Below are 27,697 nucleotides of genomic sequence, written 5' to 3'. Positions count from 1 at the left end.
CAGACGCTAGACAACACCTAACAAAGAGTATCGAAATAAGTCAACATGAGAATACCTTTCCATGAACAGGGAGATAACTTGATTACAGAAGTTAAAAATACCTGCAGTCTTACTCAATCATTACCTGTGAGTTCCAATAGGCATTACACAGACGAAAGGCATGGACTTGTTCCCCGACCTGACCAGGAACTTTAAGAGTGGTACGTGTCCAGTTACAGTTTTGCTCAGCATTATTTCCCAACAGATCATTCCCAGATCCAATAGGTGTACCCCTTTCACCAAAAAATTGTTGTGTAGTAGACTTCCAATTAGTTAGGATACATAAATATTCACAGAGAAGTACTGCTACATTGAGGTGATGATTGAATTCACAATACAAATAATACAGAGCAATACAACACAAATTTGGTATCTAATTTTAACAACATCATTATTTCTGTTTTATTTCTATATATTATATAATGTCATAAGGAAAAAATACAAAATGTATACTTATTTCATACACAAGATTGAAAACATTGACAATGTATTCAACATACAAATGGTATACTAATCTCATACACAAGATTGAAAACATTGACAATGTATTCAACATACAAATGGTATACTAATCTCATACACAAGATTGAAAACATTGACAATGTATTCAACATACAAATGGTATACTAATCTCATACACAAGATTGAAAACATTGACAATGTATTCAACATACAAATGGTATACTAATCTCATACACAAGATTGAAAACATTGACAATGTATTCAACATACAAATGGTATACTAATCTCATACACAAGATTGAAAACACTGACAATGTATTCAACATACAAATGGTATACTAATCTCATACACAAGATTGAAAACATTGACACTGTATTCACCATATCAATAGTAAACCAATATCATCAGATATCTTTTTTTTCTTGCAACTGGGTGAAAAATTTGTAGGTTACAATAATTAAGTATAGTTAAATATGTAAATTACAAACTTATTATAAAAACCCATTAAAAGATATGAAAAGAAAAAACTAAAAAAATTAACAGACACTACATGAATTGCAGTCTCTGGGATAGAAATTCAATATTTTGATGAATTTATTCATAGCAATGAAGAATCGGAAAGTACCGCGGTAAATTATCACTCAACCAGAGGCACAGAGGGCCTGTATCACTCAAAAACTAAGAAGAGCTTGCTCCTATATAAAGTTTCACTTTTCAATGATTAAACTTCAACTTTTAATCTGTCAAATAAATGTCTGTTGTAATTCCATTTTATTCCACTGGTAACATTCTATAATGGTATACAAGTACGACTGGTTTCATTGTTTGACAGTATTCTGTATAAATGACTGATTTATGTACCTTAATACAGATATTCATCAGTGGTATTTTCATACACAACACAATATCAATGCACTTTCCCTCATACACTTTCTTTAATTAATTACAGTTTAATTAAAATCTGTTAAGAGCAAAGTTTCTAGAGTGGTGTCAATCATAATGATCCTCAAGTTGAATTTAAGTACTCAGATAAAAGAATTTATCAAGATATCCAATCGCAGAAAAAGATAAAACACTACGTGTACAACCTGGATCAGATCACCTAACAATAGAATAAGCTATGTTCAATTTGGACCCTTTTCACTTACCTACGCCACAAACCTGGGGTGACAAGTGTGTGTCCATATCTCATGGCAGAAGTCTGAAACTCGTGTGTGATTCCTGGGTGGATGTTAGGGTTATAACCTTTAGAAAGCAAATCAAGGACTATTATCAGTAATTATCATTTCATTATGAGAAAAAAAAATACAATTATCAAATAAAACAGTGATCAAAATATTAATCATTCCAAAAAAATCTATTTTATCTTAAAATAAGGTAAAACATCAATCAAAATATTAAAACATCAACGAGTCAATCATAAACAGAGGTAACCAACATTCATTAACTTGTCACAATAAACATTATAGGATACAAAGTAGTGTATTGCCATCTCATCTCTTTTTACCATATAAATATAACTAATTATAAAAGGAGTAACTTGCCTCGAGCAATTTTAAATCTTCACATACCAATCATGCATCATCTTACACCATAGTCATAATCGTCATTGTTATTATTGTCATATTGTCATTATCACACCATAACCGTGCATCACGATGCACCATATGAACTTTTTAAACCTGTGTTCATTTCTTTTGTAATTAATTGTTTGCCATAAAATCTGTTTAAGTCAAACCTTGATAGGGACAAGTTGGTCTCTCTGGTGTTGAAGATGTTCCATTGAGGTCATAGATTGTTCCATCGCTTTGTATCTCAAGCCATCTTGGCAGCCAGTCATACAATGTAATTTTCTGTAATAGTAAAGGAATCAACGTCCCAATTGGCCTGTAACACTCAACTAGTGTTTTTTTTTTTTTTCACAAAACTATAAATAATTAATGGTCACAGTCAAAGTTTGCTGAGCTTCATCTCAGGTAACCTGGCAAATATGATGATATTATGCCCCTTGGTAATTGAGAAGGAAAACAGTTGTTGCAAAATAGGATAAACTCACTTAGCCCTAATTTCATATATCACTTACTTAATGAAAAGCCACCACCCACTTTCTGCCCTCACCAATGTACTTTATGAATAGCCACCGCCCACTTTCTGCCCTCACCAATGTACTTTATGAATAGCCACCGCCCACTTTCTGCCCTCACCAATGTACTTTATGAATAGCCACCACCCACTTTCTGCCCTCACCAATGTACTTTATGAATAGCCACCACCCACTTTCTGCCCTCACCAATGTACTTTATGAATAGCCACCGCCCACTTTCTGCCCTCACCAATGTACTTTATGAAAAGCCACCACCCACTTTCTGCCCTCACCAATGTACTTTATGAAAAGCCACCACCCACTTTCTGCCCTCACCAATGTACTTTATGAATAGCCACCGCCCACTTTCTGCCCTCACCAATGTACTTTATGAAAAGCCACCACCCACTTTCTGCCCTCACCAATGTACTTTATGAATAGCCACCGACCACTTCTTACCCTCACCAACATACCTGATGAATAGCCACCGCCCATTTCCTACCCTCACCAACATACCTGATGAATAGTCACCGCCTATTTCCTACCCTCACCAATGTACCTGATGAATAGCCATCGCCCACTTCCTACCCTCACCAATGTACCTTATGAATAGCCACCACACATTTCCTACCCTCACCAACGTACCTGATGAATAGTCACCGCCTATTTCCTACCCTCACCAATGTACCTGATGAATAGCCATCGCCCACTTCCTACCCTCACCAACGTACCTTATGAATAGCCACCGCCCATTTCCTACCCTCACCAATGTACCTTATGAATAGCCACCACACATTTCCTACCCTCACCAACGTACCTGATGAATAGCCACCGCCCATTTCCTACCCTCACCAACGTACCTGATGAATAGCCACCGCCCATTTCCTACCCTCACCAACGTATCTGATGAATAGCCACCACACATTTCCTACCCTCACCAACGTACCTGATGAATAGCCACCGCCCATTTCCTACCCTCACCAACGTACCTGATGAATAGCCACTGCCCATTTCCTACCCTCACCAACGTACCTGATGAATAGCCACCACCCACTTCCTTGCCTCGGTGAATAGAGCCTCATCGGTGTAATCAGGATGTTCTTGTTTGATCATTTCAGCCCAGAAGTTGTGGAGGCGAAACCACATAACTCCAATACTCAGCAGGAAAGGGTTCTCAAAACCTCTTGGATTTCCCAACCCTGTTTAAACATCAAAACCATTTCATCATCAACAATTCAAATTTCCTTTTACATATTTAGGTCAAGGTCACATTGACAAAATTGAAAGGGATTTCTATGTTGAAATTACAAAATCGTGTTATTTTCACCCTCCCATTATTTGTCTCCTTGTTAGGTTTGTCCTAAAACATGATAACACATATTTGAGCTGTAACTTGGCACTAAGCCACAGTTACATTTTCATCTTATTGACAGAGGGGCAAAATGTGTGAAAGTTAAGCTGCAGTGAAAGTTTCTTTGTACAAAGTATTCATAAGACAGTAACCATGTTTCCAGTTACTGAATGTTAACAATAATCTAACAAGCAGGCCCAAGGGACCTGCATGCTCTTATGACTTGGGAACACTAAAGAAACTCTTGATTAAGATTTTAATTATCATAACAAACAATGCTGCAACACTAGGTTTCAAGAGCAATGCATTGCAGTCATGACTGAACTCAGGCTAACCAATCAGCACCAACATAATTTAGGAGGTCATGCTAAGGTAATAGTGAACATTTCATAAACAATAGTTCTGGGAAATCTTATCAGACACAAAAACATAAAAAATATTATCAAATGACAACTGTGTTGATGATTTCAGATTGTGATGAAGAGATGAAAAAATACATGACATGTGACCATACATCAAGAAGATCAGATATGGGAAACACTATCAGTCCCCAGGATCATACCAAAGCAGGGCGCTAAAAGAAATCCATCATTCCCTATTCATAGCCAAACTCTGGTATCTCATACGGTTAATATCAGAACTGTTTATAGGGCCAAAACTCTGCATGTCCTGGGACAAATGACTCAAATTTTGGTATTTCCAGCCATTTTCTTGTTGTTCGATGTTTCCCTTTTATACCCCCACCTCAGCCTTTAAGCAAATATCACTGTAAACTTCAAAGTGCTTATCACATGTAAAATGTGGCAGTTGTATATTGGTGAATACATTGATGTCATATTCTAAAGAAATCACTTTTCTCTACAGATCTTATTTTCAAATTCCTGCTCATGTGGCAATACTGAAGGAGTCATTCCCTCTGACGTATTAAATTCACCCTTTTGCAGAAGCAGTGAATGACTAATTTCCCGACCAGCATTGGTGAGTTCTTACTTTAATCTTGTAAAGAAATATTCACTTTTACATTTTTAGAATTTATAAAAAGTCCATTTCCATTAAATGAGTCATATGGAATCTGAAAATGATTTTCAAACAGACTCAGCTTGTGACAAAATATACCAACATATTGATATATCAAACTATACTTACGCCAAAATCTTGCAACAGGCTGTAATCTTTCATCAACAGTGTTTGCCCTGGGGTTTGGGGGATTAGCAAATGGGAGACGAATGTTATTTATTACTGGGAAGCTTTCCTGAAGTGGTGTGTATTTGTCATCCAAGGCCTTCAGTCGCCCAGTACCATCAAATGCCCGAATAGCATCTGTCCAGGCCTTTGCTGGTCCATACATAAGCTGACCATCCAAGTATGGAGTGATCTCATTCAGCTGAAACAGAAAACCAAAGGTAAAAGGACTAACCTAATAAGTCGAATACCTTCTTAGAGGCAATACTACCTCATAATGATGAACATAAAGGAAATTTATGAAATGAAGTCAGTGAAACTTAATAATGATGATGTGAATTCCTTAATACAGTATAGACATACACATCCTGCTTAACCAGTACTGTTAATTATGATAATAGCATATTACTGTGTAAACACACACACTCTGCTTTTGCCAGTACTGTTAATTATGATAATAGCATATTACTGTGTAAACACACACAATCTGCTTTTGCCAGTACTGTTAATTATGATAATAGCATATTACTGTGTAAACACACACACTCTGCTTTTGCCAGTACTGTTAATTATGATAATAGCATATTACTGTGTAAACACACACACTCTGCTTTTACCAGTTCTGTTAATTATGATAATAGCATATTACTGTGTAAACACACACTCTGCTTTTACCAGTACTGTTAATTATGATAATAGCATATTACTGTGTAAACACACACAATCTGCTTTTACCAGTACTGTTAATTATGATAATAGCATATTACTGTGTAAACACACACTCTGCTTTTGCCAGTACTGTTAATTATGATAATAGCATATTACTGTGTAAACACACACACTCTGCTTTTGCCAGTACTGTTAATTATGATAATAGCATATTACTGTGTAAACACACACAATCTGCTTTTGCCAGTACTGTTAATTATGATAATAGCATATTACTGTGTAAACACACACACTCTGCTTTTACCAGTACTGTTAATTATGATAATAGCATATTACTGTGTAAACACACACTCTGCTTTTGCCAGTACTGTTAATTATGATATAAATTCTTTAATAAAGTGTAAACACACATGCTGCTTTTTGGTCTGTCCTTCTTGCATTGAATGATATGCATGATAAACAATTATTTTATAGTTTGACATGCTAACAAGTCAAGAAACATCATGATCTGGAATCTAACAAGCATAAACATCATGTGCAAATTTTTTTTCCTATTACAACTATATATATATATATATATCTAGTCTCTATTATTCATTAATGTTAAAAAGCATTTACACATACCTGCTGTCATGGGTTACCAAGCACATCATATCATTTGCACCTTTCAGAGTGTAAAGTTTTTGTTGTTTTCCTGCAGGTTTTTAAGTGTAGAAATCTATATAGCTTGTCTTTTCATAGTTACCTGTTGTCTTGGGTTGCTAGGTGACTGCCCAGTTCTGGCATCAAACCGTGAACGAGTAAAGGGCATCTGAATTCCAGGTGTGTACAATGGATCATTGTCAGGAACAACCATATTTTCATATTCCCTTGGACACCCAGGTCTCTGGACATCCATTATCTCCTCCACCACTTGTTGCCCTGGAAACAAATATATTCTACTTTTAGCAAATCATCACAAAGCTCATACATAACATTCTGTTTTATTTCTAAAATCACCAAAAACTTTTCTTATAGCAAATCTTACCATAATAAGTCATGAGGGCAGTCCGACCTCTCTCCGACCCCAATCCCATGATGCCTCTGTGGGCCACTCTACTAACTTCAAAAGGATTTGGTCGATTCGGTCCAGCCATGTGGTAGACTCCATCAGCATAGGAAGTCGGGCTCTTACGCAACAAGATGGTATCTAAAACGAACAGTGAAATCACATATTAGTTACATATACATTGATCGTTTCAATATACCTTAGTATTTCACTTACCATCATAAAAGAATTTACTAGGAATTTACTAGGAAAGAACACAATGGAAATGATAATATATAAAATATTACCACTACAACATAAAACATATTGTGAAAGACTAACATGTACATTTCATGTTATGATTCCATAACACATGGAAAATCGGGATCGTATTTCTATAAAAAAAGACTTCCAATAAAAGTACTCATTGGTTTTTATGTTATAAAACTGATCTAAGAGAGATTCCAGGTTTTTAAACGTCTCCTTCCTGAAAATTATTATACTTATTATAAGATGATAGAATAAAAAAAAAATCAAATGTTATTTGTAACATTATTGTCTGATCAGACAGAAATAATTAACTGGTGTTTAACTTATCACCAGTACTCTCAACACATAAAATATGTAACAATTTTCTGAATGCCCTATTAAAAGTTAATATTTAAAGACTACATAATACAGATCCAACAATTTTCACAAATGAATTGAAGTTTTAATCAAAAAGCTTACCAACAGCACCCCATTCTGGGTGGAGCAGGTTGTTGTACCAGCCATCTAGGGGAGCCAGTTCTGGCTCTGTCTCCTCCTGTGCTGATACTGTAAAATATCAACCCAGTATACTGAATAATCAAAGCAGAGAATCATAATCTACTTCTAGTTTTTCCAACTTTGGGTTTAAATGATTTCTAGAAAACATCCTTACTATTTCAAAATGGTCATGTTTTAGGACATGCACATTACATAATTGGCCAGAAGATGACTTAGGGACGTATATACCTTGTAATATTTTATACGTTCCTGGACAATAAATTAAAAAATAAATTTGAATGGCAACTTAGTCCATGGTTGTTCTATAACAATTTGATTATATATTCTCTGTTACACTAGTCCTATCAAATATGCCGTCGAAGGTTCATCCCCCCTCCCCCTTCCCCTTTATGTTTGTTCTTGTCGAACCTCATGCTCTGGCGACAGTACGCCGTTTTTGTATATTCATTGACAACATATATCCAGGATTATCACCACAGCGTAAGTATTTACCTGAGAGCGTGTTAAAGGGAATTTAAGATGGTATACAAGTATTTTGGAAAGTTGCGAAAATCACACTCTTTGCTGCAGGTTAACTTTATTAACTTCATTTGAAGAGTTCTAAAGCCTGGCTGTTGCATTCATCTATGCCCAAACCAGAAATGGAAAAATGTAAGAATTTTAAACAAAACAAAAGGTCGACCCCAATGAACCTTAAAATGAAAATCTGACAGGATTGTAATATATTTCAATTACAGATTACGTGTGGGATCAGACTCTAACCCCAGCTGTTCTTCCGGCTAACTTATGTCACAGTCTTTCCGTATAATTCTGTTACACCAAGTACCTGGGCTAAACTTGTTAAAATATGTATCGAGAGAATGAGTTCTGCTTGTATAACATGTTTGACAACATTTGTTGAATGGATAGATGTTTTACAAGTGATTTTAATCGGTACCCGTCCACACTTAGACATCTTTGTATTATTTGCATGACCTTAGATTTAGTACACAATGGAATTAGAGAGACTTTGCACCAATTGCTAATCCTATGGTCAAATTCTGTGGAGTAAAAGTCTAATGATGATGTTGTTTGATCTCAAACTTCCGGATTTCAGAGCTGTATTAAGTGGTCCTAAAGTATTAAACTGTCATTCAGGAAACGTTTATACAGAGATACCAGCACAAGTCTGCTGTCCTTAGCGTATCTGCACTTACACGTTCTTTTAATTATGTCGTTTTCCATAAGAACGTGAATAAAAATGTGTGTATATGATACTCACATTGACACGTAGTGCAAAGCGAGTATAACACGATATCATTACATAAAGATAAACTTAACTTGTACTGATATAACATTATCAGTCTGAACTGTACGTTTGTTTTACCGACAGAAAACGTCGAGGTTGTATAACAAGAATTTGATTACAGTCATCTAGGCAATTCAGCTTCATTCCTGGATGTAGACAATCAGGATATCCGAACACTAATATGTACTCTGTACCTATCATATATATCGCCTTATATGAAAAATTATGTTCTTTACTGTCACCGCCAAACTTCTCTCTTCTTTTACTAAGGACGGGAGGGGGTTACTGAAAAGACTCAAATAGATCTGTCCCCTTACCAACACCCCCTCCGCCCACCCCACTCCCACCCCCTTGTATCATGTATCATTTGGGATGCTGATATGTTTCATTTCTTTCTTGTCTGCTCTATCTTGCCGTGGACTGCTTACCATTCTTAGTTTCTCTCTTGACACCTGTCCACATTTAACTTTGGTTGTTGCGAGAACGTTAAATTCCTTAAAAACGAAACACACGTTTCTATGTTTTTAGTAGTAATAGTAGTAGATTGTAAGAGACACATTCAATATCTTTCTTAGTGGATATAGTACTCCATCATGAGAAATTTGTCATGGAATGCTTGAAATAAAACTTGTGTTTTTATCGTATTATTGAAATTAAAATGCTTCATTCCGAAAACACTAGCATTGTTATAAAACCCCTGCTAATGTTTAGTATTGTCGTATTTGTCTGTAATAAACTCGCACAACCAACTCAGCAACCAATAAAATCCTAGGTACTTCTAACTGATTAGATATCATACAAAATTATATACATGATATCTGATTGACACATACGTGCACGTGTATACATCTTTCTACACATATTTATTCCAATTTACATTTAAAAAAAACATGCATGCATATGCATTTCATATGTTTTTTGTGTAAGCGTTTCTATTCATGAAACATGCTTGTTGTTTCAACCTATTCACACGACGCTTAAACAACTAATCTTCATCGCCTTTAAACTGTGGATATGTATTTTACAATGAAGTGACGTTTGTTGGGCTATAAACAATGCCTTTTCAGTTTTCTCTTTAAGAACACCAGTGTTAATCTTTTAAAGTACAGTGAAAGAAAAACTGAATACCATTTTCATAAATTAAAAAACGTACCATAGAGAGCAACCAGGAGCAAAAAACTTACCGAAAACAGCAGCAAGAAGGAAGAAACCAGCAGCCGAGGCGTACATCTTGTCTTCGTCGACCGGCGTGTATCGCTTTCTTGACTCGGAATACGTACAAGTTTCCGCCAGACCCGGGATAAGGATGAGTCGTCAGTGTACAAACAGGAAAACCCTTCCTAAACACGCATGCTAAGGTTTATATCATACCGGCCTTATTCAGGAAACACTTAATCTCTTGAAACTGACTTATCGACCGACGATAATAGACTGTCGGAAAATCGTATTGCCTAAAAATTAAACAAAACGCATCGGTTTGTGATGGTGTGCGATATATCACGATATGTTCTCGACGACAATTGCCATACCGATGACGACAGCGAAGGCTTGATAATCAAAACCTATATCTAAATTTATGTATCAATGTTAAAATAGACACTTGGTAATTATTTATTGTACTCTTTTCTTTGTGAATCAATTTCAATTTTGCAACGATATTTAGGAATTTCATAACTTTAAAATTCACTGTCTTGAGCAAAGATGGTCGGAGTATAGCAGCCGTAGAAATTACAATAAAAATACTGTTATATACATATATCTATATGTATTTCACAAAAGGCAAACGATGTATTATGACCTTTCTTTACAAATTCAGTATTCGATACAGTTGAGCCGAATATTGAATTAACTGCTTGCTCCCTTTATGACTCGTCAGGGATGCTAAGGAGCATAATTTGTTGTAACCTAGGACACTGATGACGTTGATGACACCGGTTGGCGAACGTATTTCTGTGGACACTGAATAAAATCATGCGTCAGAAAGTATTTCATATTGATATAACTACGAATAACACACAATTTTTAAATATATGCGGACAATTTCTGCACTTGCTGAGCGTTGAGCATATTTAATTTGTTTGCAGTAAAAAAAATAGTGTCACTTTCTCAACAGGGGTGTCGTGTCGAATAACTCCGTAACATGTATTTAGCTCACTTAATATTAACCAATGTATTTCCCACGTGCACATGCAAAAAAATCTTTATCGAGAAATCTGGCATTCACTGCTGGCTTTAAGCCCAAGACCGTGGACACTCATGTGATTAAACAGCGAAGTAAAGAAGACGATTCGAGTTCACGGTCACTTGGACAAGGCCGATTTAGAGAGTTTAATACGGAAGTCTATAACAACGCATTTCCGTTAGTCCCCCTTTACTTTCAATCCTAAAAGTTCACATTTAACTAATCTCTCGTAATTTTTCTAGGTCGTTCCCTCAAGATTTGAACTGTTGTCAACTGGATTTATTTATCTGGATCTAAGAGACATTTCTGGCAAACATTTTGGTTTATATGCAGTTGTCCAGAATCCTTACCTACCTATAGATGGAAACAATCGTCCCGAATGATTGACATTCCAATACAATTACCTTCTTTTTACCATCAGCTTCGATTTGATTCTGAAACATCTTTATTACCCTTCTCTTCTGATCTTCTTTCTTTCTTTCATTTTTAAAAACCTTTCCATAGCTTTGGGGACAGAAAACTGAGCATTTCACAAACGAAACTGAGGTATAATTGTGCTTTAAATATAGTTTTGCAAGTAACAATGTTTGGCATACTTCAATGCAGATGAAGAAATATGTGAAGGAATACCTATGTAACAGTATACATCCCCCATTATGTTATCAAAATTCATTTCTCATTTGAAATGATAACTTGTCGATTGAAACAGGTTTTAAAAACTTTTCGTGGTCCACCAAACCCCGTGAAACGTTTAGATCAAGTAACATGAAAACTGCAACGTCTAGATTTTAAAAAAATATTTTCGCTTTTTGTTGATGTTGCCTATGTAGCTAGTTAATCTTATGTTAAAGCTGGGCCATTACTACACAACCTTTATATAGATATCCTTTCAGGGAGAGCGGAATTATCATTGACCGAAAACATAGTTTTAAAGTCCATAAGGTTTTATCTAATCCTTAATTAACTCTCCATCTATCATTCTTCCCTCCCTTCCTCCATTATCTTATTCTACCATTCTTTCTGTCCCCTACTGAACATCATGGATATTTTGTGTGTTCTCACGAACCTTTAGTATACACGGTACTTGTACTTATATATCTACATAATATATACACTACAGCGTGTATTACATTGCATTTCTTCTCTTTTTTTCCCATTTTAAGTCCTTTCAATGTTTTCTTATATAGTGTACCTACATATTTATAATAATATATAATATCTATATATATAAGCTATCATGTTGTTGATACGTATCTGTTGAGAAAATGGCTTCAATAAGTTGATAATTATAACTTGTACTTAAATTTGGGAAACTAAATAAACGTTTCATGAATTGAAATAAAAATTTGAAATACATGTTCTAGATTGCTAATAAAATAATTGTATGGAATGTTAGGGTTGTTAATTACAAATAATCATATTTTTTTTAATCAATTGAAAAAACATGTTGTAGTTACAGAAAATGCCAATACATTGTGTGTTGTATGTGTTTATTATAGTCCCGACTCTAGGGTCACAATTCATGACGTTTGTGACATAGCACGATGAATGAACAACGCTCCGTTAAAATAAAATGTTTCATAACGGTGAGAATACATCAACACACGCGGAGGGGCACATAAAAGTTCCATCCATATACAAAATTGACGGATCAGCGCAACCTTGCGCCCGTTACACAACAACACCAGAGGAAATAAAAAACATGTTGAAACCCTCTAAGCCAAACTGTTCATAATCTTTTCTCTCTGTCTTAGTGTAGCCCAGATCTTCGACTGTAAAATCTGTTCCGTACATTTGTTTGAGGTCGCTCGTCGTCACTTCATCACTCAAGCAGGGAACATCGGTCATCAGCAGAGTCTTGCTTTCCGGTGCTAATATGGACTTAATGACGGTGACATACTCCTCTCTCTGTGACAATGGTAAGGAATACAGCGAGCCAGCATCCCATACGGCCTGGAAATCCTTCTCTAGCTGTGGCTTAAACTTGAAGAAATCGCAGCAATAGATCCGAATATTCATGTTCTCAGTGGTGCTTGTATATAACGTTCCATCAGGATCCTCCAAGGGTTTCGTTTCGTAAGTGATGCCAAACATTTCGAAGAACTGGTGTATAGCGATCTCTGCAAATTCCACGCCAACAACATCGTGTCCCAGTTCAGCGAAGTATTTCAGCTCAGCAGCTCTCCCACACAAAGGAATAAACACCTTCTGGTGCTTTTTATCCCCCATGAGTTTTTCATGGTATTTGAGTAAACACTCATTTGCCTCTTTCAGAAAGACTGTATCTTTTTTCCAGTATTCAGAATACTCTTCAACACCCGGTGGTGTGTATTCTTCTTCCGGTTCCGCATTACTTTGACCTTCATTTGACATCACGAATGATCACAGTTGTTTCTGCAAAATACAAACGATCGAAATATTATTTATACGGAATGCATTCATCAGACTGGCGACTTGATGTCGTCCTGGTAGAAAAATGGACCATGACGAAGCGAGATTTACAAATAGGGAATATTATTCTTTGAAATAAGTTACATAACAGTTATTTGTGTGGTACACTGCATATTGCTGGGACAGAAATCACTATCCGTTGAAACCAATGTGTTTTGGCTTATCAACTTAACACTTAAAACTTAAATCAATAGTTGATTACACATTCAAAATATCTTTTTTCACCTTTCCCAATTTCAGTATATTGGGTCGTTGTCTTTGTAACTGATCTCACTGCGAGTACAATTCATGCTAATATATGATACACTACGCAGAATACACTAATTTCTCTGGTAATATTTCCCACGTGTTAAAGTTCCAGAATTGTCTTCTTTACTGAAAGTCTAGAGAGATAAGAGAAAAAAAAAACGCCGATCAATAATTTTATTTGAAAATATCAATATGCCTATTAGAGTAATCGTGATTACAAGTACATAAAACGAAACAAAGCTGTTTCAATATTTATACATGTACAAGGTGGAAATTATATATTTGTAGTAATAAAGAAAAACATGACAGAAACAAAGCTGTTTCAATATTTATACATGTACAAGGTGGAAATTATATATTTGTAGTAATAAAGAAAAACATGACAGAAACAAAGCTGGAGATAACTGAAATCTGATTCAGGCAGTCAATATCAGGTTAACTGAAATATTTGCTCTTACACTCTTCTACAATTATCAGATTTACGAAAGTTACTGAATTATTGGGATAATGCATCGCCCCATCCTGGATTAAACTTTTATCACTTTAATTTTTTCTCTGTCGCCTCCAAGGTTTATAATTGAAGTCGCCCTCGGTGTCACTGACGAGTCATAGATGGACGAAGCTGCTGTATGATGCAGTTAAATTCATTGTTTGATTCTACTATATCGAACTCTTAACGTTTAACATGAAAATGAAACTCGTGCGTGGTCCGATGTGCTCTTTTGAAGTCAGTTTTACATGATGATTTCGATTTCGCGATAGCCTTGTAATAAATCATATGCAGAAACTTTAATTAGTATGATGAACAATATGTATGAAATAATGCATGTAAATGTATGTTTTTATATCTCAACCATGATATAAAATGTAAGAAAAATGATAGCGACATCTTGGAGTAATGTAGTTCTTTCCACGAAGAAAATCTGGCCATGTTTAGTACGTGGATAAGCGTATACTACTTATTGAAGCTAAATGTATATATTTCTTTACACTAAACGATACACTGTCTGGGGATCGTCTCCTCGTCGTCCTCATTCTGGTCAGTCTTACTCAAAAACAGTAATTCAGATATGGGTCTGGATCTTTAACATATTGTGCAGATTATGGTTACATTGTTGATAGACTACAAATCTTACTCCAAACCATTATCAGCTAAAATGTGGCGGAAATATTTTTTTATGAGTGTAATACAACTTTATATAACAGTGTCAATTGTTAAGAAATATTGTGTGAAATTGATAAATTATAGTTTTACTAATTATTGACTTATCGAGAAATCTCTTAAGTTTTTTGTGTAATGAGAAATATCACTAAGCAGAGGTAACCGTATACTGTCAACATCAGAATAGCATTCCTTGTAACACAACCAGTAGAAGATTGGAGTGTGATGTTGACTACACGGTCTCCTTCATCTTATAACACAACCAGTAGAAGATTGGGGTGTGAAGTTGACTACACGGTCACCGTCATCTTATAACACAACCAGTAGAAGATTGGGTGTGACGTTGACTACACGGTCTCCTTCATCTTATAACACAACCAGTAGAAGATTTGAGTGTGACGTTGACTACACGGTCTCCTTCATCTTATAACACAACCAGTAGAAGATTGGGGTGTGACGTTGACTACACGGTCACCTTCATCTTATAACACAATCAGTAGAAGATTGGAGTGTGATGTTGACTACACGGTCTCCTTCATCTTATAACACAACCAGTAGAAGATTGGGGTGTGACGTTGACTACACGGTCACCTTCATCTTATAACACAACCAGTAGAAGATTGGAGTGTGACGTTTCCATGACTACACGGTCACCTTCATCTTATAACACAATCAGTAGAAGATTGGAGTGTGACATTTCGATGACTACACGGTTACCTTCATCTTATAACACAATAAGTAAAGATAGGAGTGTGATGTTATAGTGACTTCACGGTCACCTTCATCAACAAATTATTAAAAGGAAGCGTACGAGCATTGACTTCCTATTGAACGAGGCAGTAAGGAATCGACCAACTTTTTATTCTAACTGACATTAACCAGTCAGAAGAAAACGCTACGTGCAGTCTATTTGCTTCCTTGTTTTAAGTGTCCTAAGATAGATTGTTTATACAGCACGTGTAAAATGCATAGTTTATGGTACTTGAACGTTAAGAAGAATAAACGAATAGTTTCTTTTGAAAAGCAAACATACAATTCCATAACTGATCTATAATGATAATTTATTCCATTCTCGGAATGATCTGAAGCATGGTCACTTAGGAGAAACGAGAAACACGTAGAACCCTTCTATTTCAAAATCGATATAATATTTTCTCGCTGTTTTGGTGTAACCCAGCTCTTTGACTGTCTTATCTTCTCCATACATAGACTGGAGCTCGGCTGCTGATACAACACCACCACAGCTTGGGTGAGTAAACTCCACCAAACTTTTACATGTCGAATGCTGGACCGACTTCATAACTCTCACGTAGTCCATCATTTGATTCTTTTGTAGAGAATGCATCGCACCAGAGTCCCAGACAGCCCGGAAGTCCTTTTCCAGGTGTGGTCCGAACATAAACACGTCACAGCAGTATATCAGGATATTCAGCTTATCATCCGTGCTCCTATAAACCGTACCAGTAGTTTCGTCAATGGGGTCTGTCTCGTAACCAATATCAAATATTTTGAAAAACTGCTGAATGGCAATTTCTGCGAATTCTACACCGACCACTTCATGCCCAAGGTCTGCGAAATATTTCAACTCAAAGACCCTTCCACACATGGGTACAAGGATTTTGAGACGTTCCATGCCATCTCTTAGAATGTTTTCTTGATACTTGATCAAACATTCATGAGGTTCTTTGATGATGACGTCATCGGTCTTCCAATATTCCGTGTATGCCTTAGCGTCCATTATCTGATGACCATGACCATGATCTTCACCCTTTTCATGACCTTTATGGCAGTGACCTTGACCTTCGTCTCTATGAGGGTTACATTCATCTCTGTGTTCATGACCTTCATGACTGTCCCCTTTGTGTCCTTCGTCAGCATGGCAATGACCTTCACGCTTATGACTTTCTTGATTTCCATGACGTTGATCTGTAAGGATGTGCCCATGTTTTCCATTTTTGTGACTTCTAACTTCAGGACCATTGCAATCGTCCTTATGGCTACCTTCAGCAGACATTTTGTATAGAGACTGGTGTTTCCTACAATTGAAAATTGTGTTTCCACATAATATCATTACAAAATAAATCCATGATCTGCTGTCCTCCTCTTTTATATCATCCAATACGGTCGCTGCATCCTTTACAGTACAAGGTTATTCTGAACATTTGCTTGCAGACGTTTATCAATTTTAATATAAATTAACATGATATTTAAGTAAGATTGCTTGTGTTTCCTACATACACAATGAAATAAATATAATCAACAGTTAACACAGTAAGAGGAATTACCAACATATTTTGAAGAAATTATCGAAAACGAAAATGGTAGTAACGGCAAACACTTTGTTACTCGGTAAAAGAGACGAAAAACATGAAATAGCAATATAACGTTGGAAAAACTGGCATCATGTTTATTGTATAAAGCCAAACATGTTTAGGACCAGCATCCACTACCTCTTAAAGTTCTTAATAACAAAGTAAGGTATTTCTATCTCAAAAGCATTCACACACACACACACACACACACACAGACACACACACACACACACACATATATATATATATATATAATATATATATAAAGAAATGAAACCATATATATCAATTTGGTACACGTATCATTTTTTGAAGTTAATAATAATCATATTTTTTAAATAAAAATGAATTAGAAACATAAAAACAACATTTTCTTTACTGTTCCTAACAGTTATTGGAGCTGCTGATGTTCATGACTTCTACATATCTGGAGAATGTAAGCCTGTACATCTCGTAGCATGTCATACATCCGATATTTTCACGTGTACATATAAACACCACACAACACACATACATGCTTACATTTAGCTCTTAACACGTGTGTAACTATAGCAGGTCGTCTTGTGCATAAACACACATAAAATATTGTGTATAGCCGTTATTAGGATAACCTTATGTAAATTACAACCTGCCACAATTTACCACTCCGGTAATGAACGGAAAGTATTGGAAAGGTAAATTAAGATCAGTATTTTAATAAGATTGGTGTAAATTAATGCGTCATATTACATGGAAGAATAACAGCCACGAATCTCGTGTTACAACACTAAAACACACAGTGTGCTGTTTCATAACGCTATCGGGTAATTCCTTCTATTCTTACCTAGTTGTTGTTTATGTATGATGATGATATATCAATTTATCTACCGGCAAATGAACCCGGAAATTCAGCGTTAACAACATTCTGCTATCCTCTAGAGTATACCTTGTGAAATGCACTATAGGATTTCTCGGAGCTTTTCCTTATAAAGCGTGCAATGCTTTGTTTTCATTAAATCCGTTTTCCATATTTTGGTTTTGAATCGGTAATCAATCTAGATCAGACGCTTAATTCAACAACAGACTGCTAATATGTAAAAAATAGACAAGATAAATAAGGTGGCCCTCGATATCAGAGACCCTACAGCCAATATCCTTAGCGTTGGTGTAGGCATTGGGTCAAATGCTTACCAGTTAAGTCTTCTAACTAACAGTTCAAACAATGCTTACCTGTTTGTGTTCAAAATCAAGTGAACTGTTTTCCACGACCTTTTTCAAACCCGATGACTTCTAAATTAGGAATTCAATGACTATAAAAACTGCTGAATATATTTCATGCATGAAGGAATCAATGACCTATACAGCTACTTTATGATCGCTACATCATGTTCGGTCAACAGTGACATTTTTGTAAACGGACTCTTATGACCCAAGTTAGACTACAGAGCCCTGTGGAGTTTACACGTCACAGAATGTTGTTAATTATTGTTCTCGAGAACGTTTCTAATAGCCGTTTTCAGCAATATATCAATGAATAATATTTGATCACCTATGTATTTACATTAAAAGTAGAAATAATTCGTATTACATTCACCAAAATTAAATGCAATATTTTAGACCATTTTGCACTTTTGCAACTCGTGTGCGTCCTTGAGTTTCACGTCATATCCATAGGTGATAGAGATTAACCTTGTAGCGTTATCACCCTGAAATTTCAATATCTGGTAGGATGACATCCCACCTGCACATAATAATGGCTAACCACGCCCCAGTTTCAATATTCTTCCTTGAGAAAATTTGGACACCATAGAAAAGCATTACTTACGTTCAGGCAAAAAGAATGTACTATTTTCCTATGGGTAATTTTAAGTTTAAGAAAATCCCTTGCATTGAGGAGGATTCATGAAACTGGGGTCTGTCCAAGACTACCGCAATTTCACTTACCTAGATGTCAAGTCGACATCAGTCACATGGTCATTGAAGCACTTAAAAATTCTTAAACGAAATAATGGAATACCAATTATGCAAGCTGAATGTAAAGGTGTTGCTCAATGCATAACGAACTGTATTGTTTTTGAAACTGTACATACTTGTAGAACACAATATCATGATCAATGACTTTGTCACATTAAACTTTTAATTAAAGTAAAAATCCAGTGTGCAGTAACATTTGCCTAGCCTCTGTAAAAGGGTGAAATATGTAGTTTGTAAAAAGGACCAAAGTGAAAAGTGTTTTCATACAAATACAAATTGATTAAGATAATAAAAGCTAGAGGACTTTGTCTAATAACAGAAGTTACAGACATTTTTGTACTGTTGCACAAACAGTGAGGAAATCCAAAATTATTTTAGTAAAACCTATCAAGTCTAAACCAATACTGGTCTTTTTAATCCACCCTGTAAATCTTAGACAGTGATAAACTAAAATTGTGGTCAGAACATATTCTGAACTGATGTTTCTATTCATATGAATATAGATGTTGCAATGGACATTGAAGTTTACCATCTACTGCTCTAAATGGATTATATAAAATACACACAAATCAATAGTGCCTCTTCAATATCAAGAGAAACAGCACACAATGAATAGTGAATAAAGCTGCAATCTTTTTCGTCCATTTAAATGTAAAACACAGTCTAACTGATGACAACATGGAAAGATAACTCAGAACACACGAAAATATTGCATTGGAATTAGAAGAAATATCTTGTTCTGGAGAGAGTTCATTTACAAAAGGTAGTAGTAAACATGCATGGTGCCACCTTTCTAAACTTTCTGCATGATTGAAATGCCTCCAAAATACATGATATCTAGAACTTCAATAATATCAATGATCTAATGGATTAACCTTAAATAATCTAACTTTATTTTGTTGCGTAATGTTTTAATGGTCAAAGGTAAGACGGGAGAGAATTAGCTGTTATTGATTTTAAAATACAGAAATTTTCAGAAACTCCTGGGAATTGAGCAAAAGACAAAACAAATGCACAAATCAAAAGACAAAATACTTACTGTATTAATGATTTTCTGATGTAGACTGATGCAAAATTGAGGTTTATGTAAATCATGAAAGGCAAGGTTTCATATTTGCAGATTATATGAAACATCATAAAAGTATCGTTGAAACACAGTGGAGCCTACAGTACCTTCATTCATTAACGACCATAAAGAGAAAGAAACAGCAAAATGGCTGCGTTTCAGATACTAAATCTATCTAACATACAGATCATACATAAAATACTTCACGACTTTTTCATCACAATACGCAATTAAAGCAACTTCAGAATAACAGAAAATTTGAAACAGTATATGAAATATGAAGTCATTGTTTATAATTCAGATAAAAGTGTTAAAGTGAGTGAAATCAATACTCCAAGTCTGTGTAGCAGTTAAATCAACGGTTCGTAACGGTATTCCCATTTTTTAAAATGTAACTTGACGCATTTATTTGCAAAAATGTAAAAGAAAAAAACTCTGAAAAGAAATCGTGAATTTTCATAAAGGAAGTCAATGTATTGAATAATTCTTATAGTTAGGTTTTATTTGCGCTAAAAAGCTATGTAACAAAGAAAAAGCAAAAGAAGTGTATGAATAAATAAAAAAAAGTTTATTTGATCCTTCCTCTGACCTTGACCACATACATCAGACTACAGAAAGGCACAACATCAGAGTAGTTATAACCACTGGCAAAGCTGACTACAAAATTTGCAAAATATCTATACATAAATTTAATGGAAAGTTGTTTTAAACATCAAAACAACAGTAAAGTGCAAGGAATAACACAAAGATACATCATATTAGTCAACGTAACAATATCATTACAGATACTGAATACTGTTCACTTTGTGGTTAGTTGCCAACTTGCAACTTTACAAAACACTCACTATGGCTTGTGATGATAAATAATCAACTTAAGTTAACAAAAATCTTCTAAAAACTTTTTAAAAAAACTTTGAAGCTTTATATTTTAAAACCTCTCATTTAACAACACATAAGGTTGAGTTCCAGTTTTCATCTGTAGTATTTAACATTAAGGACAATTGTCATCAGTTGTAGTTGTCCACAGTGAACAGAAACAGACCAATCTGTACCAGTTGTCATTTAAATCTTTTGTACAATGTTTAGGAATATGTCTTTGACTTCAATTTCATACAGTGTATTGTACACTAACTAACTGACCTTGACCACTTGAACAACCCAGTGAAATTTCTGGCTTTGCTGGTCACTTTTATATACAATATACACATCAGCACTTATATAATGTATATTAAGGCATTCAAATATCGAGACGCTCCTGACAGTAGGTGAACTGGTCCCATGGGTACAGTTTTATCTGCATTCTGTTATATTTCATCTAGTATAGATAACTTATAGGACAATGCTGGATTTTTTTAAATACTTTAATAAGTACATGACATTTTCAGTAAACCAGTTCATATTCAAAATTCCTAACTGACAGTTATGAATAAGGAAAGGAACGCTAAACAAACATATCTTTTGAATATTTATTTTCAAGATGGTGACACAAATCTAGTAGATAGTGTTTTTTAAGAGGATAAATAATAAAGGTCTTGTGTTATTCATAACAATGTATTCAGGAGACAATAGATAAGCAACATGTTTGTACATGTCCCTAAACAGAAAGTACATTTGTAGGTTAACAAATGTTCATAAAAGGCTTCATCTGGTAAAGGGGAATCAAAAATCTGTTAAAAACTCTATATCTATGAATGATAAAGTACATACTATTCTAATCATTCTCCAGGCTACATGAAACAATGCTCTTTATCCGATATATACATATAAGCTTAGCTACATGTATAGGCAAACATAGATATTCTCAAACTGCAATTATATCGTAATACCAAAGTTAGGGCAACACAGAAAAAATGACTGACCCAGCAGTCTCCTGGTTAAATAAAGTTTAAGCAAATGAAAGCATTTAAAAACAAAACATCACCTTAATTTCAAAATGTCATTCTTTTATGACATACTTGCAATACAATTTACAAGAAAGCTTTAATTTTTTCCACAGCCTCAATATATCTGTTCATTGCTATTATAACAATCTGTACTGATATCAACAGTTCAACATATTAGTCATGTACTTATACAATCTAGTTTTACAATTTTATAAATTTTCATGAATTCCAAAGAAAAAGAACAAATCAGTTTGGCCAAATGAAGAGATATAGAAACATGAATAGCACCTTTAAGATTGTAATAGATAAAGTATACTTGTATGACAATTAACGATTATAACTGCATCAACGGGAATGACATCAATGATAAAGGATAATAAAATGAAAATTTAGAAGGAAAATTGAAATGAGAAAATATAGAATGGAAGTATATTACTCCCTGTTTATCCACTATTAAATCAAATCCTGGCTTTTATACTGAGTGATTGATAATATTCAGCAAAGCTGTGCATATTTTCCAATCATTTCGGGAGAAGGGTTATTACCAATTTAGAACTGAAATTCATTAAAATAGCTTTACATGAAACAGAGGCTTGTAATAACCAAAAAGATTTCAACATTGCCAAAAAAATCATTTATGACGTGACTAGAACTTGTAATACAGTCAGTCTGTCAAACTAATACCAAACAATATCTTACAACTATTGTGCACCAATGAAATATTCACAATTTGCAATATAGGACATGAACTGAACAGAATCAAACAAATCCTCCTTTACTATGTAGAATTTTGGTCATGATTATTTTACTGAAGAGAATAAATCTGATGTGTTAACAAAATCATTTAATGGAAAAACAACTTGTCACCTAGATAATGGCTTTAACTCAATTATATATTGCACGTAGCTAACACCTGCCATTTATAGCCTATTCAGGGGAGGCAACTGTAACAAAATTAAAATGTTTACTCAACAACATTTGTTTACTGTGACAACCAAGTTTCTATAACCAAAAACCTACAATATCAGTATCAAAACTTTCATCATAATTAGCCAATCAAAAAGAAAAGCTGTGAACAGCTATCTGAATAACAGTGTTCTACCCAGCTCAATAACAAAAATAATACATGTAAATCACAAACCGACATAAATAGCTAACTATTTGGCTATACAATGAAACAAATATTGCACATGTACAAAAAGACTATGCTGACAAAAATTCTGTGACTAAAATAGCATTGACTACATTGCAAAGCAAAGGGAGGCAGGTCTCTATATTCAATAGACAATGGAATATAAAATTTTGTTATATAGGAAACCTATACACATTTCTCCAGCATATTATTTTTATCAATTTATTTTTGATGAGAAGTAGTTATTTTTATCCTTTTACTTCTGGAAAGAAGATGAAAAGATACATCAATACAACAAAGTGAATACTTGGGAAATCGTCATAGTTCAAAAGCAGTTAGGCAATTTTATCAATAAACTTTTGAAAATATAATTCGCTAACCCAAGAATTAGAGTTTGATACTTGTCTCAAAAAAATAAATATAAAAAGTAAAGAATTCATTGATATATTAATTTTTTTTTTTAAACTGTGCTGTTTCCAGTTTACAAAAAATGTAAGGCCTCCAACATGATCTGATGGTAAGATTTCACAATCATGAAAAATTGAAACCTAAAATATTCTTTATGTATACATTCCATTATACAGCAGCATACAGTTAGAGCTCAAACATATAGCTAGTTATACACTGAAAAAACTTAATTTGGATTAGTAATTATAGACAAGTAAGTTCAATATCTTCCTAATAAGTTGTTACAAACTTAATAGTAATTCTTTAAAGTACAAAACAACACACATTCAAGTATGCTTGAAATATACCAATCTACCTGATTCTAATGTCATCTTATACATTAGTTTGATAATTGAAGACAATATTGACCTCACAAAAGGCCCCAGTTTTATAAATATTCCTAAACTTAAGGAATTTTTCTTACCTTAAAATTGCCCATTGGAAAGCATTACGTAAGATAAGGAAAATTCCTTTAAGTTTTTCCTTGAATTACGTAATGCTTTACTGTAGTAGTTAAGATTTCCTTAAGTTAATGGAGATTTGTGAAACTGTGGCCAGACATGGATAAAACATGCCTTGTACAGAAGAAACAAAGCCATTAATTTATCATATATTAAATTTTCTCTGAACTACAATTCTGTAGAATAAAAGACATTTGCATGTGTATAATCTAAAAACGTTTAAAAAAGAATAATAATCATAACAGAATATTGTACAAATCAACAAAACAATCAACTGCGATAAATCTATCAACCTTAACGCTCTTTCCTGGTCTAGTTGTACCCAAAATCAACAAATGGTTGTACTGACCTCAATATAATGTATTGGCATTTGTTTAAAAGCATTCACTATTTAAGACCCTATAGAAATCTAAATTACCTGTAACAAACTTCAAATGATAAAACATAAAATTGATTTTATAAAATGTCACAAAAGTATTAGTTTTTGATTTTTTTTTTTCTTCAAATTAAGACCATATAGGTATCTAACACCTTATGGTAGACTAAATAAAAAATGTTCACAAAAGTTAAAACAACTTTTTCGGAAAATTTTAAATCCCATTGAAGTGTTTCCTTTATAAAGATTATGAATCATGTCATTTCACTGCGGTGTTTCTTGCAGAATTTATTAAGATTTTGGAAATGTTGTTCATTAATTTTTTGAGCAGAAATAACAAACCAACAACAATTTTCAATCTTTTCCTTATCTTGATATTTTACTGAGATTTTTGAAAAAGCAGAGATTTATCAAAATTTCTACAAAAAAGATTTTTTTTGTAGAATATCTAGTCTTTGTGAAATCTTAATAGTTACAACAACTGTATTGAGCAAATTTTAAAATTAAATTTGACAACAAGATAATGATATTTATACACATATTCCAAACTTTTTATACATAATGTTAATAAAATGCAATGTCTAGATAGAAAAAATATGATGCTTGCTACAATGTTCTACAATGTACAGTGATCTATTTTGATATGACAATCATGGCAACAGAGAAGGCTTTGCTTGGAAGACAATTTTTATGAATCCAAATTTTATTTCTTATTATGTGAAATAAAGATAAAGAGAACATTCAATTTAACATTTAAAATTTTCATTCAAATTACAGTCATTAAATTGAAGTCAAATTAAATCAATTATCTAAATAGACAAGAGTGAATCTCTAAATTTTTTTTTCTAAAAAAGTGAATCTTTCAAATATATACTATATTTTTCACATCTATCTAAAGAATGCTGATAACAAATTTGTTGTTCATGGCTTAAAACAGAACAAATACATATTGTATAATGATGTCAAGTAATACCAAAATTATTTCAATTCTATATTCCTGACCAAGAAAGGCAATGCTTTACAATAAGATACAGTAGTGGTATTTAAGAAAAAAATTTGCATAGAACGAACTAATTTTGATTTCTAGCTCTGTATCAAATAAACTTTAAGTATAAATATTTTCATTTTACAAAAAGTGGAAATTTACATTGGTTTTTAAATAACGCTTATCTTGTATAAAATACTGCACTAACAAAAAACATTCTCATAAAAATTATGAAACAGCCATAGAGATTTAAAATCACATTGATATGATATTTACCAAATATACAGATTTGCTTTATTATGAAAAAATATTATGAAGGAAAATGTGAAAATTTTACCACAATATTCGCCAATCAAATAATTCATTAAAGACACTTTTTTGTAAACCATATTACAAACTGGATATCAATAACATAATATTGCACTTGTTACTAATTTGTGTCCGATTTTAGGTGGCAACAATTTTTTCAATATCCCCTTCAAACACTCGTCGTGGCATGAAATGACTTCCCCATAATGCTGCATAACTTTTAAAACAATGGGAGAATCTAGGATAGGAAAATAATGTACAAATTTATAGAGAAAGCACTCATTGAAAGAACAAGTCTATCAGAATATCTAAGTAGATTCGTATAATTGAAAACACTGTTTCCAAAAAGTCCTGTACAAAAACAATGAAATTATCATGTAAAAAGTCATGGTATAGCTATCATTAAGCTTTTCTGTAAACTCATCAAAGTACAGCCAGTTTGCTATGAATCAGGTAGGAGTTCCTAATGAAATGAAATTATTTCTGTAAAATAAAACCTTTTTGTGAAATAATGACAAAATGATCAAAATTATGCGAAAAAGAATATATACATTGTGGTATCATTCACAATATATACACACTTAGCTGTGAGTGAGGCATTTGAATTATGGTTATAATATGATAAATGTAGTGTTACATCAATTAACAGGTAACCCAGTACTTTGGTATGAGATTCTCTAAAAACTGAGACAATCTTTATTTCTATAAATACTGATACACTGCATTTGTGTCTAGATCAGTTCTGTACCAGTCAGGTTATTGGAAACAATAACATTTAATGAGTTTTAAGAATAAACATATTTGAGCAAATTTTTCTATTGTATGTTAGCAGATTATCAAAATTGTTTCAATTTACCTGAAAACCAAAATATAAATAATGACACTTATAAAAAATAAACATTTTTTTTATACATGTTTGAATTATGAATTTCCAATTTTATTCCAAGGAAGAATTCCTTTTATAAGTGGTTAAAGTGACGGATGAATAACAGAAGAATAAATGTGCGCACACTATAGAGGATATTCTGTTTCCTTAAATTTGTAATGTCTTTGACAAAAATACAAACATACCACCAAATCATTCTCTAATGATCGAGATTGTAAAATAACAGTATACTATCCTATAAAAAACACAACCATTCACATGCACCTATCCCAGACAATTAATAATGGCCTATCTGAAAGCTTTCTATGCCAAACACAACCAGATTCTTTTTTTTATTTCAATGACAGCAACATTTGGCAACAATCATGAGACAATGCTTTACTGGTGCTGCCCAGCTATCACTTATGACTACTACTAGGTGACAGCCATATATGGTAATCATCAATAGACCTAGCCTTCCTGACACTGTTCAATATTGGCTATCTACAGCAGTTGTCACCTGATGTACGAAATTACAACCACTTCGTGACAACCATCATCAGACCTGGAATTTATGACACTATAGCAGTTGCCATTAAATTGACCTCTTTACAACCAATGCTTAGTGACAACCATCATCAGACCTGGCCTTTATGACACTATAACAGTTGCCATTAAATTGACCTCTTTACAACCAATGCTTAGTGACAACCATCATCAGACCTGGCCTTTATGACACTATAACAGTTGCCATTAAATTGACCTCTTTACAACCACTTAGTGACAACCATCATCAGACCTGGTCTTTATGACACTATGACAGTTGCCATTAAATTGACCTCTTTACAACCAATGCTTAGTGACAACCATCATCAGACCTGGTCTTTTTGACACTATGACAGTTGCCATTAAATTGACCTCTTTACAACCAATGCCGAGTGACAACCATCATCAGACCTGGTCTTTATGACACTAGAACAGTTGCCATTAAATT

At 33.9% G+C, this 27,697-nt stretch overlaps 2 protein-coding genes across 2 annotated transcripts in view; both read right to left on the bottom strand.

The window, feature by feature from the left end:
• The window catches only part of LOC132551976 (dual oxidase 1-like), a 35,829-nt gene extending 25,725 nt beyond the window's left edge, over window positions 1-10,104 (bottom strand). The window contains exons 1-9 of the mRNA XM_060216120.1: window positions 10,055-10,104; window positions 7,544-7,630; window positions 6,815-6,976; window positions 6,533-6,708; window positions 5,083-5,320; window positions 3,618-3,784; window positions 2,241-2,355; window positions 1,651-1,747; window positions 125-272 (exon numbers count right to left, since the gene is read on the bottom strand). Of these exons, the coding sequence (XP_060072103.1) occupies window positions 125-272; window positions 1,651-1,747; window positions 2,241-2,355; window positions 3,618-3,784; window positions 5,083-5,320; window positions 6,533-6,708; window positions 6,815-6,976; window positions 7,544-7,630; window positions 10,055-10,100 (1,236 nt within the window). The 5' untranslated portion in view covers window positions 10,101-10,104. The remainder of the gene's footprint in view (window positions 1-124; window positions 273-1,650; window positions 1,748-2,240; window positions 2,356-3,617; window positions 3,785-5,082; window positions 5,321-6,532; window positions 6,709-6,814; window positions 6,977-7,543; window positions 7,631-10,054) is intronic.
• Window positions 10,105-12,537: 2,433 nt separating this feature from the next.
• On the bottom strand, window positions 12,538-18,114 carry LOC132552016 (thiopurine S-methyltransferase-like). The gene is made up of 2 exons (XM_060216161.1): window positions 18,050-18,114; window positions 12,538-13,446 (listed from the first exon to the last, which is right to left on the bottom strand). The coding sequence occupies exon 2, from the start codon at window positions 13,423-13,425 to the stop codon at window positions 12,724-12,726; it is 702 nt and encodes a 233-aa protein (XP_060072144.1). The 5' UTR covers window positions 13,426-13,446; window positions 18,050-18,114; the 3' UTR covers window positions 12,538-12,723.
• Between the last annotated feature and the right edge of the window lie 9,583 nt (window positions 18,115-27,697).

This window comes from Ylistrum balloti, unplaced genomic scaffold (genome assembly GCF_031769215.1).
Source record: "Ylistrum balloti isolate Yb309-2 unplaced genomic scaffold, AGI_CSIRO_Ybal_v1 Utg370230, whole genome shotgun sequence".
In the NCBI taxonomy this organism is placed as follows: Eukaryota; Metazoa; Mollusca; class Bivalvia; order Pectinida; family Pectinidae; genus Ylistrum; species Ylistrum balloti.
The sequence above is the reverse complement of the archived record's forward strand: the minus strand, read 5'-3'. Positions and strand labels throughout refer to the sequence as shown.